We start from the raw sequence: 16,810 nt of genomic DNA, 5'->3' as shown, positions 1-16,810 counted from the left end.
GAGCCTCAGGCATTCACCGACTCATTAAAGTTGATCTCATCCACAGAATGGTCACACCTCCTATGAGGTGATCTTGGCCACTCCAGGAGCGAGCAGCCAAATTCATTCTCTTATCATTCTGCTGGAAAAAATGGTTGTGACCAGAGAAAATTAAAATCAAACCTGCCATTCATTCAACAGTTTTTCTTTCTTCTTCTTCTTCTTTTTTTTTTTTTTTTAATTTTTATTGCATACCTACATGTAAGGGAACTATGCTAAGGTTTAGAACAAAGTCCTTCAAAAAGCATATTCAATCTTAAAACTTAAATAAATGAATGCCATTTGATTCAAATCCCCCATTTCCTCTTTGAAGAGATGCCAATTATATACAACCAGCGAGCACGACCAGTAAGGAAAACAAGATAAGAATTATGCTATGTACCTTTTATGTCATTTTCTATTATTGAGATGTTTCTGAATTATAATTCATTAAAAAAGGCATAATGGAGGGTTTTTATCTCCCAGCATTATTCAAATAGAATAGAATTACTTCAATAAAAAATTTTAAGGCAAATTGCCAATTTTCTTTAAAGGAAAAAAAAAAGCACTTATTTTTACCAAAAAGATCTTGGTCCTCATCTGACCGATAAAAATGGTATTTGCAGACGTGATTTTTCCCAGGTGAACTCTGAGTTACAAGGACCAAGACTATATTTAAACAATGTTGTGGGCATAATCCCCTAGCCAGCCGGCCGGCTGTCTGAGCACAAGTATAGCGGCTTTTATGCGGCCGAGCTTTATTCTGCTCGTTAACTGACAAGACGTGGAAAATCTGCAGAATCCACGCTGGCTCGCCTCCGACGCAGAGACCTTTGTGGCTGTTTCAGTTGAGCAGCAGTGAAGAAAATGTATTTATTTACCCGACTTTCTCGTCCTGGAGGGGCGGGTGGTGGGAGGAGGGCGAGGGGCAGGCAGTTTAGGCAAACACCCCATGTACTTGTGCTAAAACCTGAAGAGCCTGTGGGGCTCAGCAGTTGAGCATCTGCCTCTGGCTCAGGGCGTGATCCCGGGTCCAGGATCGAGTCCCGCATCGGGGTTCCCATGGGAGCTTGCCTCTCTCTCTGTGTCTCTCATGAATGTATAAAATCTTTAAAAAACAAACAACCCTCAAGAGCACCCTGGGAGTTGGCATGCCATCCACCCTTCCCCAGGGCCAAGTGGGCTGTTCCCCGAGGTGTCTACAGAGGGTGGGGGGCCCTCCCTCTCCCCTGCTCATCACTTCTGTGCCCTACACTTCTGTAGCTCCCGGCTTTCTTCTGCCAGAGGTCTGACTTCCAGCCTCCCTATCAGCATCCAGACCATTGTTATCAGGTACTCTATCCTACAAATAAGGAGATTCCGCTTGGGCGATTGTGAGGCAGCACAGGGTGGAGGACTCCAAGTCAAAGCCACACTCACAGGCCCTGAGACCCTGGCAAGGCCTTTGGGCCACTCTGGGGCTCTGGTCCCTCATCTGTGAGCCACTGAAGGTCTTCCTAGACCTAACATCTCAGGTCAGTGCCCTGATTGATGCTCTTACTATATTTGTGAAACGGTCTGGGGCCTTCCCAGGTGTCTGTCGTTACTGCAACTTTAGTACTTGCAACGCCCGCCCCCCCACCCCCTGGAGTGAATTTGGTTTCTAAAACAAAACAAGGTGACACACCCACAAAAGAAGGCCTGTGGGGTCTCTGGCTGTCCTGTGGTTCCAGGGTTGTGATGCTCCAGGTGGAACAAGGGGCTCTAGCAAATAGCTCTTCCTGCTGCTGGTGATAAGATTCGAGCTGCAGAAAGGGTGGTTTATTTTCCATCAATGTCCCTAGGAAGGGGAAGGAGTGCCACCCCTGAGCTCCTCCAGTGATCCCAGGGCCATGCTTCTCCCCCTGAACTGCCTCAGGCCTGACTACCCTGGGCCAAGCAGAGCGATGTAGTAACTCTGCAGCAACTCTGGTCAAGACACCCCTTGGCGGGATCCCTGGGTGGCGCAGCGGTTTGGCGCCTGCCTTTGGCCCAGGGCACGATCCTGGAGACCCGGGATTGAATCCCACGTCGGGCTCCCGGTGCATGGAGCCTGCTTCTCCCTCTGCCTGTGTCTCTGCCTCTCTCTCTCTCTCTGTGACTATCATAAATAAATAAAAAATTAAAAAAAAAAAAGACACCCCTTGGATAAAGCTCACCAAGGCTCCCTATTCCTACAGGGGGTCTCCTGAAAGAATGGTAGGCAGAATGACCCCCCCCCCATCCCCCTTCTTAAGTCAAAAGTGCTCCATTTCAATCTTCCTCTGGATTTCTTTGGGCCATGGTGAGGATCGATGGGTAAATGCACACAGGGGCTTGGACCAAGGCCTGGCACCCAGTGAGTGCTGGTGTTTGTGGCTGCTATTCACCACCCAAAGGCTCAACCACATTTTAGAACATGCCTTTGCTCCCTGCTGCACAGCAAGTTTCTTGAGGAGCAACCATGAGCAACCAGGCTGTGTTAAAACAAACTCCCAGGGCCCAGCAACAGGCCTCACAAAGCTTTGTTATCAATACTTGTCTGCTGAGCTAATGCATGCGAAGGACGTGTGTTCCTAAGGACGTGCTGCCATCCTGGCATGTTACGCACAAGAGATTACTGACAACAAACTCTAAATCATGACACTTGAACTGAATGAAAAGACACTTCTTAATTACTTCATTAATAAAGATCATAAACATTCTATTCTCATCGCAAAGGAACAGAGGACCAGATTGCACAATTGCAACTAAAATATTGTTATGAATGTGAATAATAAGAGAGTTAATTCAGCTTACATAACCTCACCCTTCATTATATAATCCTTTGTGTAACATTTTAAAAAATCAACTTGCCTATAAAGGTTGAATTTTAAAATGGCTCGGCAACAGATGTGCCAGGAAAAATGTGCACATAAACAGAGGACCCATAAAAGTTTGCATTTGCATGTGGCAATGGCCACTAATTTATGATATAATCAGATTACTCTGCCCATTTATTGTACATCCAGCAATTCAGTTATGCACAGGATTTGTGGACTGCTTTGCTTCCCTTGAAGTCTCAGTCCTTTACGCTCAACTGAGACACATGATCATTACATCAGTGACAGACCTACCTTCCACCACCTCTGACCCAAGAGTTGGAGCGTCTGGGGTCAGCCCCACTGATGACGCAGACCAGGCAGCAGGAGACCTGACACCTTCTGTGGCTTGGGCCATACAGAATCCTCATAGGTGTCACCTGTGAGGGTGGTCTGGTGGCTCACATCCCCACCCCACCCCCAGTACAGTGTCCCCCTGCCTGAGCTGGCCTCGGCATGTTCAGCAAGTCCTGGTGGAGTCACAGGTTCTGGGGCCCTCCAGGGCCGTGACTCCTTCCCCGTGCCCCCCAGTGAGTGGTGGTCTGGCCTTGGTTATGTCAGGAGGGGGACCGCACTCTGTCAGAGGCCGCCCACTGGAGTACCAGACAACTTGGATCCTGAAAAGCTCTCTTAGGAGCTAGGAGCCTACCCAGCCAGTGCTCCCTGAGGGCTTCCAAAACCCCATCCCTACTACTGTGTCCAACAGTGTCTTCTAACCTGAAGACCTCACTCATGGACCCTTCTAAGTCCTTTCCCACCTGGGGGTTCTCCTTGTCTGGGTGTCCCACAGCACGGCGCCCAGCCGGCTCTCACCGGGTGCCTCTATGGCTGAGTCGATGCAGATGATCAAGCTTCCTGGTGACTTCAGGGCTTCTTCCCACGAATGGGTACATACGGCACAGGTATCTTTGCACAGTCTCTTCTTTTTATGTTGGAATACCGAGATACAGCTTACCTACCATATCAAGAAGTATGCAAACACTGAGCACCAATTCTCCCCCAAAAAACTTTCTATCAAGTCCACTTGGTTAGCTGGCTTTAGGCAACTAACCATACACTGTTAATTTGGAGACTTGCCTTCCTATGCTAGCCTTCTGTGCGTTTTTAGAATTCATTGTCTTCATGGTTTTCAGCAAAGTCTGTTTTAAATCCAAAACAGTTGAACTCTGTCTGATGAAATGAGGCTACAGAAGGTCTTCCGCATGCTGAACACGTCCCCGAGGAAGTGCCTCCCACGGCGGGGCCCTGGGCAGGCCTGTCGGGCACCCTGGTGCCCATGGTCCCCGGGCCGGACAGGCTCTGGATCTCAGGCTCTGCGCTGGTGGACAGTGTCCTTCCTTTCCCCTCTCAGACGTCCCCGCCTCTGGGCTCTGGGCCTCTGCCCCCTGGGATGCGCCTCCCTACCTCTGGATGATGACTGTTTATTAAGACCCAGTTCAGGCGTCGCATCTCTGGAGCGGGGAGGTGGGGGCGGGCCCCTCCCTGAACACCCACGAAGCTCCCACGGCCCGCACCATCATGTTCCGTGCTTACCCTCCCTGCTGAGCTGTGAGCAGCCTGAGACTGGGAAAAGTCTCTGGAACCTTGTCTCTGGAACCCCAGCAACTTATAAAGTCCCCCCAAATTCCTGCTTTGTGATTGCTCAGATGAATGAAGAAATGAATGAATACACTTTCATCTTGGAGTTCATTCTTAGCAAGATCTCCCAAACCACACCAAACACCCCGCTCCCGCTCCCGAAATCTCATCCTCACAGATCCTGATTTGGCTTCAGTGAGCAGGTTCCTCTTCACACCAGCCTCCCTCAGGCTGGAACATTTTGTTCCTTTAATCCTTGATAAGCCAGCCTACGGCACGGCTCGCTTCACACTGTGCAGATCGGGCGGGGGGGGGGGGGGGGGGGTGGTGCGGTGCCGGGATCTGGCAGGCCCCCGTGAGGTTAGTGGGGCTGAGGGCCAGCCCCGGGCACCCCGGCGGGAGGCTGTCACCCTGGGGCAGGAGCCCACCCACGCCCCCGCGATCCTGCAGCTCCTAGATGCCCCCCCAGGGCCCCACAAAGCCACAAACTGGAAGTTGGCCGGCTCCCCAAACCACCACTTGGAAGAGAATCGTCCAGGAGAGCTGGTAAACATGCTGGAGACACTGGGTGAGTGAGAAAGGAAACACTGGTGTGCTGCGCCACTGAGATGTGGGGGTTAATTCATTAATTTACTTCTACAGCATAAACTAGACCCTCCAGACTAAATCTGAGCCTCTAAAACGGTGCACTTCACAGGTGCTTAATAAATCTGGAGTGAATAATGGATGCTATTCTTTCCTGACTATATTCTATATTCTACCCTAGTTTTTAATTTTATATTTTTTGAAGAGCAGAATGTTATTTGTCTACTCCTGCCTGCCCACCCACTTTAGAGGGCTTTCCTATTCTGACGAGCAGACCCCCGCAGCTGGCGGAGTGTGTCATGTGGGTCCCAGCCGCCCCCGACCTCCTAGTCCCCCGGGGGAGAATGCGCCTCCCATTGTCAGGGAGACCGCAGGTGGACGTGGCACCTGCCATCGCCAGCAAACACGGAGCGGCTGCGGGGCACAGGCCAGGGTGAATGGGGGTGAGGACGATCAGCTGAGATCATGGGAATGTGGAGAAAATGGGTGGGAAAGCCTCACCACCAGGTCACCATTTATCCTGTCTGCTGAGTGGGTTACGGCCTCTTCGTTGTTGTCTTTTCTTTCCCTTGATGCTTTTCTGGATTTTTTGAGACTCTTAAAATGAGTATGTGCAATTAGAAAATAATTTCAAATCTCTATGATTTTTCCGCTACCAATTTTTATGCTTCTGTATGCCAGGTACTCTGCATCTATTATTTGGTCCCCACTGCCATCACACTTGATCGATGACTGAAGCCCAGAGAAGGTGAGCCACTGGCCCGTGGTTACACCGCTCAGTGTGGAGTGCCATGGGACCAGGTGCAGCTCTTCCTCAGAGCACAGCCCTTAGCTGCAAGCCCCTCAGCCGCCTCAGGTTGTCTTCCCAATTTCTGCAGGAGCATCTGATCTCCTCACACAGCCTCTCCTTCTAGGCTGTTGAAGGCTCGCGTGCTCTTCCTAACTCTCTCACACCTGTCACTTCCTTCCCAGTCCTCACTGCATTGCCAGGAAAGCTCTCACTTCTCACTTGGACCACTGAAGACAGTCCCTAATTTATCTCTGTGTCTCCCACCCAGTGTCCTGCAAGTCATCCTCCTCCCTGTGGCCAGAGTGATCTTTCTAGAATGCAGGCCTGCCTAGGTCCGTCCCTACTACACACCTGGCCTTAGGATAGGGTCCCTACCTTGTCCTGACCTTTACAATTCGGTTCGGCGGACACCGAAGTCTGCTCTCCTGCCCATCCCAGGCTGCCTGCATCCCGGGCACCCAGGTTATTCTGCAGTCCTGCAATGTGACACCTTCCTTTGCCCATTAGCCGGATGTTCACCTGGTAACTCTCAACCCCATGCTCATCCTTCAGCACATCTTTTGAGTTATGTACTGGGCTGCTCTCAGGGAGGTGTGCCCAGTCAGAAGGGGGAAGAGGGCAGCGCAGGCTGTTTGCAGTGGTGCCTCCTGCCATGGCTTCTGCCGCGCACAGTGGCTGAGCTTCTAGCAGATTCTGAGGCAGCGTTGGGGTGGACACATCTTCTTGACCTCTAAGAATTACCCTGTTTCTCTTTCGCCCTCCAGTCCCACGTTGGGGAGCAGTGACCCCCTCTCCTCTCTTACTCTTCGAGCCCATGGGGCTGCAGCCTCTAGCCTCTGAGTAAGATCACATTCCCCCTTCAGACTTCCGGCCCTCTGACATCTTTGTTACCAGACACTGCGTGAAGAAATATTCGAGTGTTTTCTGCTTTCCTGCCCAGACACTGGTATGTACATTCCTAATTTCCTTTGTTTCAAATATCCCTCTTGCTTCTCCCTTGGAGGTAATTCCACATGTGCCAGATGCCGCCATGGGTTTCCCTGTCACTGTTTCTTTCTGTCCCTGGACACATATCCATGCTGCTTTTCCCAGATTCCCTCGCAGGTGGGAACAGCCACGGGAAGGAACTCTGGCCAAAAGAATGTGGGCAGAGTGACAGCTACATTTCCAGGCCTAGTCTCTACAAGGCTGACCACATGGTCCTCTGCTCTTTCCCTTTCTCTGCAGGTAGACATAAAAGCTCCAGAGGGTGGTGGGACTCCTGGTCCCTGAATGATTTGTGGGCAGATCCCCCAACACCCACATGAGATCGAGACATTATTACTGGGGCTAGTCCCTGAGATGCTGGCCTCGTTTGTTACTGCAGCGAGGCTACCCTAACCAACACACCATTCTAACAAATTTAGAGCAGAGGGAAGCACAGAGAGGTTGAGTAACTTGATAGACGTCACACAGCTGTAAGGATGGAGGCAGGAGCCACAACCACATGCATGGTGGCTGAGCTCTCCCTCTTAACCCCTCACCATCCATGGGGTGCAGTCAGCTGAGCAAACACAGATAAAATTCTGACCTCACAGTTTTCAGCATAGGACAGACACGTGTACATTTAATAATGTCGAGAAATGTATTCAGGAACGTTGGCCAAAAGCAACAGGGAGTATCTCACTCTCATTTAAATGGACATGTGCTCTATCCCACCTTCAAAAAGACAAGTGAGTGTCCTCTTCTCTACATGGGAGCCCTCAAGGGGGATACTTGGCTCCAACAGTCCTCTTTCCTATGGCCTGCGCCCAGCTCAGGAGCTCATCCTGCCCTACCCTGATGGAGACAACAGTCTCCCTGGGCTCACCTATCCCTTCTCTGGGTGGGCCTGGGAAGATGAGTTTCCTGACTCATCCTCCTAAAGCATGGCAGGGTGACACGGTGACTCCACTCAGCCTTCACTCTTCCCAGCTTCCTGGCTAATGATGCCTGAAAACTAGGACCATGGGGCCGTGATAGCCTTGCTCCTCCTTTCTCACCCTGAGAGCCCCAGGCTGGTGCTTATGGAATGCCTCCCCGACTGTCCCATGGTTCAGACAGTCCTCCTTCCCCTCTGGCCCCCTGGAACCATTCCAACCTCACTCCTGCCATGACAGCTTCCAGCTCCTCTATGGCCCCCGGCATTCCCGCTTTTATCTTCCATTCCCCTTGCTGTGTTTCCTACTCTGGCATTTATCATAGGCGACACTGTGCCTCAGCATCTGGATTCCTGCTTGTGCCCCCCGAAAGGTCCCTGACTATTGGGACCACACAGTCACCTCTGCATCATCCAAAAAGCCTGCAGAGTAGGACGCCCGTATGTGTGCCTGTGTACCCCAACCTTTTGGTTACTCAGTGGGACCTACTCATTTAATCTACTGAAAGAGAATATGAATAAGGAGCCTAAATTGGCCCTGTGTTGGAACTGATCTTAAAAAAATAAGGATTCTGTAAGAACTTCAAGTTGCTTTTCTAAATTAGACACAAAACAGCCCACCTAATTCTAAACTCGGCCAACATTTCAGCCTTCCACTTTGAACAGATGAAAAGCTAAAAAATTACACGAGCTGCTCCGTAAGCTTGCCCCTGAGAGGATGCACAATCCTGGTGTGCCGTCCTGGGGGGATGCGGGCAGCAGCGAATACATCATGAAGACGGAGGTAATTCAAAGATGGATCTGGAACTTTGAAATGGACCGCATTGTTAGTGTACTTTGAAACTCAGACACCTACGTGGGGAATATTGCAACTGGGGGCCTCATTCCAAAACAGCTAAATCTAAAATACATTCTGAGAAATGTAACCAATGTTAGATATTATTTTCAGTTTAAGAGACCCTCGGGAAACTACTCCAAGTTGCTGAAAGTTTGGTTATTTTCTTTCAACAAATTACGTATCTATGAAACAGTTGTGCGATACTGAGTTCCATCTTTGGGCAATGGGGAGAGACCGCTTCTCCCCTTAGCTGTTGTGGCTCTGTCTGCTGAGCTGCTGTATTAGGATGACGTCTTTGGAGAGTGATTCAGTTTGGCCTTGAACTCCTGGTCCCTTGCAAATGACAACCTCTCAAGTCTGATATTGGTGGGGAGTGTTTACCCTGATCCTCCATGTTCCCAAAGACCAGACTCTTTTTCCAAGGCTTCCAAGGCTTTTTCCAAGGCTTCCAAGAGCAAGGATACAGGATAGACACAATCAAGAGGAAACCTTTCTGGGCCCCGCACCTCACCCCCAAGTAGCAATGCAAGGCTGGCACCGAATTTCTTACAGCTGGCAACCCGGGATTGTTGGGATGGAAGGGAGCCCACCCTCAGATTCCACTTACCTCATCCAGAGCTTTTCAAATTCCCTCGGTGTCAGAGGAATATCAAACCCATAGAGCGCATTCTTTATATCCCGCCGCCTAAGGATGCCATTGCCCTCATTATCAGTTTCTATAAAATTCTAGAACACGACAAGACAACATTTAGTAACATATAAAATGTGTTCATGGCAGTCCAGAGGATTGTCAATAGCCAATAACTGGAACAATATAAAACATTTTTCTCCCCGTCTACCTGCTCGGGTACCCTTTTTTTTTTTATAAATTTATTTTTTATTGGTGTTAATTTTGCCAACATATAGAATAACACCCAGTGCTCATCCCATCAAGTGCCCCCCTCAGTGCCCGTCACCTCGGGTACCCTTTTTAAATCAAAGTTCCAGATACCCTCATCATTCCCTGAAGAAGGCGACAGAGCAAAACGTGATCAAGTATCACATAGTCAAAGGGGCTTGTTTCCTGGTAATAAGTAGTCTCAGGTGTGTGATCTGGATTCTTCTGATCAACAACCTGGGTTCAAAAACTATGAGAAATAAGGGTCAAGCAGAGCATGAGACTGTAGCCCATGCTGCCTGAGGTGTTCATCCTGACAATGGATTGGGCTCTCTGACTGTATGAGGGGGATAAGGTGCAGAAGACTCAGCTGTTGTGACAAGATGACATGGTACCTTCTAAATGACCCCAAGGGGTGCAAAAGGCATCTGGGGATTTGTCAGCCATTTAAGAGGCCCATAGACCAGCAGGTAACTCGCGTACTCAACACTGACTTAATCTGTTTGCACATAATAGTGCGTTTGACCCTCCTAACAAAGCTGTGGAGTAGATGCAGTGGCACGTGTACAAAGTCTTCTGCAAGCATCACACCCGATGGTGAAAGTGGAGACATTCTCTTTAAGATCAGGAACAAGGTGCTATCCCTGCTGCTCTCTCTTCAACATTGTACTGGAGGTGTCAGCCAGTGTGGTTAAATAAGAAAAGGGAATCAAAGGTGTAACAATAGGACAGGAAGAAATAGAGCTGTCATTATGCACAGATGACATGGCTGTATGTACAGGGAGAAGCCCCAAATAAACTACTGTAATAAGAGAATTTAGCAAGAAATCTGGATTTTATATCAATAGGCAAGCTCATCTGTATTTTTATGTATCAGACACAGAAAACAAAATTTAAAAAGTAATATTTATAATAGCATCAAAAATAGAAAGTCCTAGGAACAAATCTTACAAATGATTGTAAGACTGCCACACAGAAATGTCTAAAACTTTAATGAAAGATATTAAAAATATCAAAATAAATGGAGATATACTATGTTCACGAACTAGAAGACTCAAAATTGTAAAGACATTATTTCTCTCCAAACGAATATCCCATTAAGTTTCGTTTCTTTGTGGAACTTGACAAACTAATTCATAAACTCTTAAAGAACGAGGAGGAAGGACTTGCCTACCATCTAATTAAAATGTATTACTGAGTTCTGGTGACTACAAGAATGTGGTATCAGTGCCAAGACAGACAAAGCAACCAGTGAAACAGAGTGAGGAGCCCAGAGACATGCAGGGGCCTTGATGCAGGATGGTGGTGATGCCATAGATCAGTGAGGGAAAGGATGGGCTTTACAGGGGTCTCCATATAGAAGAGTGGGAGTGGATCCCTGCCTCCCAACACAAAGGAAACAAGCAGTGAGGATTTCAAGACCAGGATGTGAAAGGCTACACTGGAAAGCTGCTAGAAGGACATCTTCATGACTTTGGGTGGGACAGTTACTTGCACAAGACCTACAGGGAAATGTTAACACATCTGAATGCCTCAAAAAGAAGAACTTCTATTTACCAAAAGATATCCCAGGACAAGGGTGGAAACACAGCACAAACCAGGAGAAGACAGTTGCATCACAGATCACTTACAAAAGACCAGTAGCCAAACTGTAATATGAGCTCCTACTGACCAACGAAGAATAACCAGACAATCCCAGTGAAAACTCACAAGCAGGCACTGCATGGAGAAAGGAAATCTGACTCGGGGATAAGTGAAGAGATACTCTCATTAGTAACCCACACATGCTACTTAATGCTACAGTGAAATACTATCATACATCCACTACAGAGGAGGAAGATTAATTGTGACACTACCAAGTGCCACCACAGTAGAGCCGAGGAGCTGGGATTGGAGCTGATGGCCCACGGAGCCAAAGCTAGTCACTATCTCGCCTTTTACACACAGTGTGTGGCGCCGTCTAAGACATGGACAGTGTTCTCCTCCTTCATCTGGACGGTGGTGATGTGCGGGATACAACCTGGGATACACAGTGACACCCTTAACTATGGGACACCTAACTACGCATGTACATTGTTATTATGTGTATTAAATACATATGTTCATGTATATTATGCACACGTGTATATGTACATACATATTATTTATAGTACATATAATATGTATTAGCATTGTATCCCATCATAGAGCCACAACTTAAAAAATAAGCTTAAAAACAAGCCACTGCAATTGTAATTCACACAATTCTTTAGCACCCTTATTGGTGTTTGTGCCACAAGTCTCTTGGGGACAGAGATCCTGTCTTTTTTGGTCACTGTCTCTTTACTACCTTACAACAGTGCAGAATTAATTCAAAGTGTTTGCTGAAGAACTCAATGAACTTATTTTCCAGAAATACTTTGGTGGAAACGACCAGGTTAGGCCGCCCAGAATGGGATGGGGGCTGCGCGTGTCTGAGTGTCCGGCTGGAGGCATCCTTGGCCTGGCCCAGCTAAGCGGCTCACTGGGGACCCTAGTTGAATGAACATGGCTGGATGGCTCAATACTAGAATTCTTGTTCAAGTTTCCCACGCAGTTTTACCAGAGACTACATCCTTTCTGATATTCGCAGGTCCCATTTGGTGAATCCTCTACAGCAATGCAGCAGAAGGGAGACGCGGCCCCAGCTTTGCCGCACCCCAGAAGGAAAGAACAGGAGTGTGCTGGTGGTCAGAGAACACCTGTCTCACCACCAGGCAGCCATTGTGAAGGCTCCGGCCTTATCTATGCGTCCCCGTAGGTTCAGAATTTAGAACGAATGCCTTCAGAGCTTTATTCAAATCAAATCAAGAGAGTGGTAGAGATGTCCAATATAATACTAATAAGACATGCAGGGTCATTCAGTCCTGCAGGGGGTCAGAGAGAGGTGTGGGGATGGACGGGAGGTGACCCCTGACTCCCAACAAAGTGGTTCCATGTACCCCTACGGAGCTGCTCTGATTGCTCTTCCTCTGTAACCTTTCAAGTCTTCTTCCCTCCCTACACTCCCGGCATGCTCAGTTTCCAGAAGAGACAGACCTGAGGCTGCTGGTTTAGCAGCAGAGCATTCTGGGTCCCCATGTCTCCTCTGAACACACTTGGGGTTTCCCAGAGCTTCAAGGATAAAGAAGACTTTGAGAGGTCACAGGGATCAAGATGTGGAAAGGCAAATGAAGAGGATGTGCCTGCAGGAGTGAACATGGAGACAGAGAGGGGTCACCCAGCTGGAGAGGGGACACGCCCCAGGCAGGGAGCAGAGGAGGCCCAACAGAACTGCTAGAGAGCCAGGGGAGGAAGTATTTCAGGAAGGATGGGTGCCACAAGGCAGAAACAAAGACCTCTACAGCCCTCTGGCCACTCCCCAGCATTTTCCCCAGGGTGCCCACCTGCTTTGTTAATAATCTGCCTTTGCTCCTAACTGCCACCTGCCCTGCTCTGTGGGCTCCGAGAGGGGGAAACAGACGGGCCTTCATTACCACCAAACCTATGGCACAAACCCACATGCCCCCCCGAGACACACGGAGAGCAGCACCAGCAGAGCAGAGAGAGGAGGAGGGGACAGAGGTAGCAGGGAGGAGAGGAGGCTGGTGTCATTCAGTGTGCTCTCCATCCTGGCTGGCATGGCTGTGTGGCTGCAGCCTAGCAGCTTATAAGCCCAGAGCTGGCCCTGTATTCCCAGAGGACGGCTCTGGAAGGCCAGCCCTGCCCAGTGGGTACGCGAGGACCTTTCTGTGTGATTTGCCACCCTGGGCCCCACAGTCAACTCTGAGGACAGAGGACTGGGGATAGGCAGCCTGGGGGGTGGCACGGGACTTAGAGAACAGGACGTCATGTTGGGCACAGGCCGAAATAGGCATAGAAAGAAAATGACCAAATGAAACCAAGTAGAGGCATTCTTCACAATAATGTGAAAATACCTCCATGGCGTGGTTTTAAAGATACTCCCTCAGGTGAAGTTACTGTGTCCTTGCTGGATTATGAAATGATGATCCCACACTCCAGACTTCTGGCCGAACCCAGTCCTACATGCTCAGTTCTACTGTCCTGGGGGTACAGCCGTCGTTAGATTATGTTCCGGTCTCGACACTGAATCAGTGTACATGACTGCCTGTCGAGGGCATTCACTTTGTTCAAAATGTGCTTTCTAGAATTTTGGAAGGCAGGAGGAAATACCACTTAAAGATGCATGTTTTTAACTGTGTTGAAAATAATATGACAGTGTCATTTTTTTCACTTAAATTTTTAATTCATACCAAACCTGAGATTAGAGCTAGGCATTTCTGTCCTACAATTACTCATTTTTCTAAACACTGGTTGACCTTGAATGTGAGAACTTATTTTGAAAAAGTACTTGAAGAATAGAAAGAGTCACCGATTAGGTATCCAAAGACTGGATCTAAACAGTTTGATCATCCCAATGATCTGGGAACACTGAAATACATTCCCTTTCCTTTTAAGGAAATAATCATTTTCTTACCTTAGATAAGTCTGACCATCTGGTTTTTGCTTTGGTAACAAGATACTGATGAGCCTGTTCACAAGCTAGTTCTGAATCTGCGACCTTCTGTTTTGGTCTTCAAAGAAAAAAAAATAACCGTGTTTAAATTTAATGGACTCATTAATCTCCCAAGGGGTTCCCCATCCCCGTTTGTTTCAAAGACACAGCTAAAGTCTGTTATTTCACATCTGGTCTAACTTAATTCTTAAAATACAGTCTTATTACTCCAGCTGCATGTTAGGAAAGTCTTCTTAAATTTTATAAGTCCTTGTTTATTTTCAGATAAATGCTGTTCAACTTTTTCTGCAGCTCACAAAACAAACAGGGCTCAATTATTCTCAGAAGGGGAAAAAACACAATAGAACGGTGTCTTCAGAGGAAGACAGCTAAAAACTTTTATTTCTGAACTCACATACTGGAATGATTGGAATGCAGACTGAGCAACAGGTCAGGAACGATGGGGGAGCATTACTCACTCTCTCCCAGCTGATGTGCAAAGGTGGGGCTCACAGTATGTAAAATGATCAAACTTCTGTTTATTTCCTCACAGAATGATGGACATGAAAGACACTTTAAAAAACACTCTGTGTTTACCACCGGGCTAGGCCACAGTGAGGGCTGTGGTTGCAGCTGGCTGAAGTGCCCTGTAGTCTTCCACTCAGGCAGGGAGGTGTATGAAAACCTATAAAACCCTTCCCGACTTGTTCCTCTGTAATTGCTCTGCTCTGGGGGCACCTATCACTCCATTTCTGGGCACCTGAGCTTTCCACACTCAGATCTGCAGCTGAAGTATTTTCCCTGCAGATACAAGAGCACTCAAGACATTCTTCCAGTAAAACGGACCATACACACACCACCCCGATGGTTTCCTGAAATGGGATCACATCTGGGGCCCCCTTGGAACCTGCACGTATTCATAGGCAGGTGATAACCACAGGCATATTCATGTCGGTGATAAGCACATCTTGCCTAAGAGTGGTTAGAGGGATGCCTGACCGAGGCCCATGCAGACAGATCCTCATATAAATTTTGTTATGGGACCCAAGAAAACCAGTGTAGGGGACAGACAGCAAACAAGCTCCATGCAGCCCTTTTAAAAAGTATTATTTATACTTCTGCAAATGAACAGACTATAAGAAATAAAGTCTAAAGTCAACCACTATGCTGCCAGTTGAGAAAATGCAGGAATTTGTGTTCCAAATGATGGAAGTCAAAGGTTTATGTAATCCCCAATGAAGGGCTGCTTTGACTATGACCCTCAGTGTGTGACACTTGGGTTGGTAGCACTGTGAGGGTTTCGGGGGTAGTGATGACCACCAGGAACTCAGGGACCAGTGAGGTGACAGGCGACACCCAGAATCCTGAGTTTTCCTGGCAGTGCTGGCGTTACCATCCCACTTTGCAAAAAAGGAAGCTGTGGTTTAGAGGGGTTAAATAATTTGCCAAAATCACACAGCCAGTACCTGGAAGCCATTCAAACTCAGGTCTCTGATGCCACAGCTGGCTTTCTCACTACCGTTTTCACTTCCATCTGAAGCTACAGGTCTGATGCTCCTTTAGCTTCACTCTTTGTAGGAAAAGACCCATTAAATATCATTTTGTTTGCTTGTTTTTTAAGTAGTCTCCATGTCCAGCATGGAACTCAATGAGGGGCTTGACTCACGACCCTGGGATCAAGACCTGAGCTGAGATCAAGAGTTGGATGCTTAACTGGTTGAGCCCCCCCAGGTGCCCTCAAATATTACATTTCATAGAGGTGAAGGCCACCATTGATTTTTACACACTGGGGGTCATATTCCCACTTAGCATTTCTGTTTCAATTGAACAAATGCAGTGTCACCAGCATGCTGGCAAGCAAGTGCCAGGCTCGGTGTGAGGGCTGGAGAAGCAGGGCCTGCAGATTCCTCCCACCAGACAAGGCTCTCCTGGAAGTTCCACGCTGTCATGCATTTCAAAAGCAGACCACAAGCCAGGTCATGGCAACTAGAATCAACAAAGTAAGCAGTAATAATTGCTCTCCATGTGGCTTCTTCAAATCCCTTCTAAGAAATTCTGCTGCTCCCAGACAGTTGTCCCAGACAACTCCTCCATTCCTTGATGATCTATGGTGTCCAGCACCTGCTAGCCACCTGCTAGTTCACTGTGGCCATCATTAGACCAGAAATCTACCCTGGGATACTGACCTGTGTGCCACATAGACAAGGTGTTATTTTAAGCATGCTTCTTTGGTGAATTACATAAACTGTGACTCCCACAGTTTGGCAAACACAAGCTCTTACATTTACTCAGTCGGCAGCGTGTTGATGACCAGCGGCAGATTGGACAGGGTCTCTACCCTCTTCCTTTGTTACCATTCAAATGGACCAAACGAGGATGGGCCTGGTTTCATTCCCCTCCTGGAAAATGCCAGCTCATGAGGGTACACAGATAAACTATGGCTGGCACACTTGCCTTTATTGAGCCCACCCCAGTCTTCAAATTCACCGACTATTTCTATTTTGCCAAATCCAGGGGTCTTTGCTGACTTCTCTATTCCATGTGTCACTGTTAATCATCTCTCCCTTTGGCTGCCTTCATCATGCTGCTCTTGAAATGACACCATTGAGGGGGAGGAGGACACCTCCCCTGGGGCCAGGCAAATGTGTGCCTTCAGTGTGCTTTCCCCTCCCTACCTGGCTACCCTCTACCCTTGACCACTCCTCTTTTTCCATCCCAAAGTGTATTTACTCTTCTGAAAGGTCATCCCTTCTCATGTCCCTAACCACACCATGATGCCATTTACCCACACATCTGTACCACTCGTGCGATAACCTCACCTCCTTTTCTGTTCCATCTCTTTCCAACTGCCTACCG

General features: G+C 48.2%; 1 protein-coding gene across 1 annotated transcript in view; it reads right to left on the bottom strand.

The window, feature by feature from the left end:
* Positions 1-16,810, bottom strand: part of EFCAB6 (EF-hand calcium binding domain 6) — a 237,958-nt gene that overhangs the window by 56,450 nt on the left and 164,698 nt on the right. Inside the window, exons 21-22 of the mRNA XM_041755332.1 lie at positions 13,937-14,033; positions 9,172-9,290 (exon numbers count right to left, since the gene is read on the bottom strand). Of these exons, the coding sequence (XP_041611266.1) occupies positions 9,172-9,290; positions 13,937-14,033 (216 nt within the window). The remainder of the gene's footprint in view (positions 1-9,171; positions 9,291-13,936; positions 14,034-16,810) is intronic.

This window comes from Vulpes lagopus, chromosome 5, assembly GCF_018345385.1.
Source record: "Vulpes lagopus strain Blue_001 chromosome 5, ASM1834538v1, whole genome shotgun sequence".
NCBI classification, from domain to species: domain Eukaryota; kingdom Metazoa; phylum Chordata; class Mammalia; order Carnivora; family Canidae; genus Vulpes; species Vulpes lagopus.
This window is presented reverse-complemented; position numbering and strand designations above follow the sequence as displayed.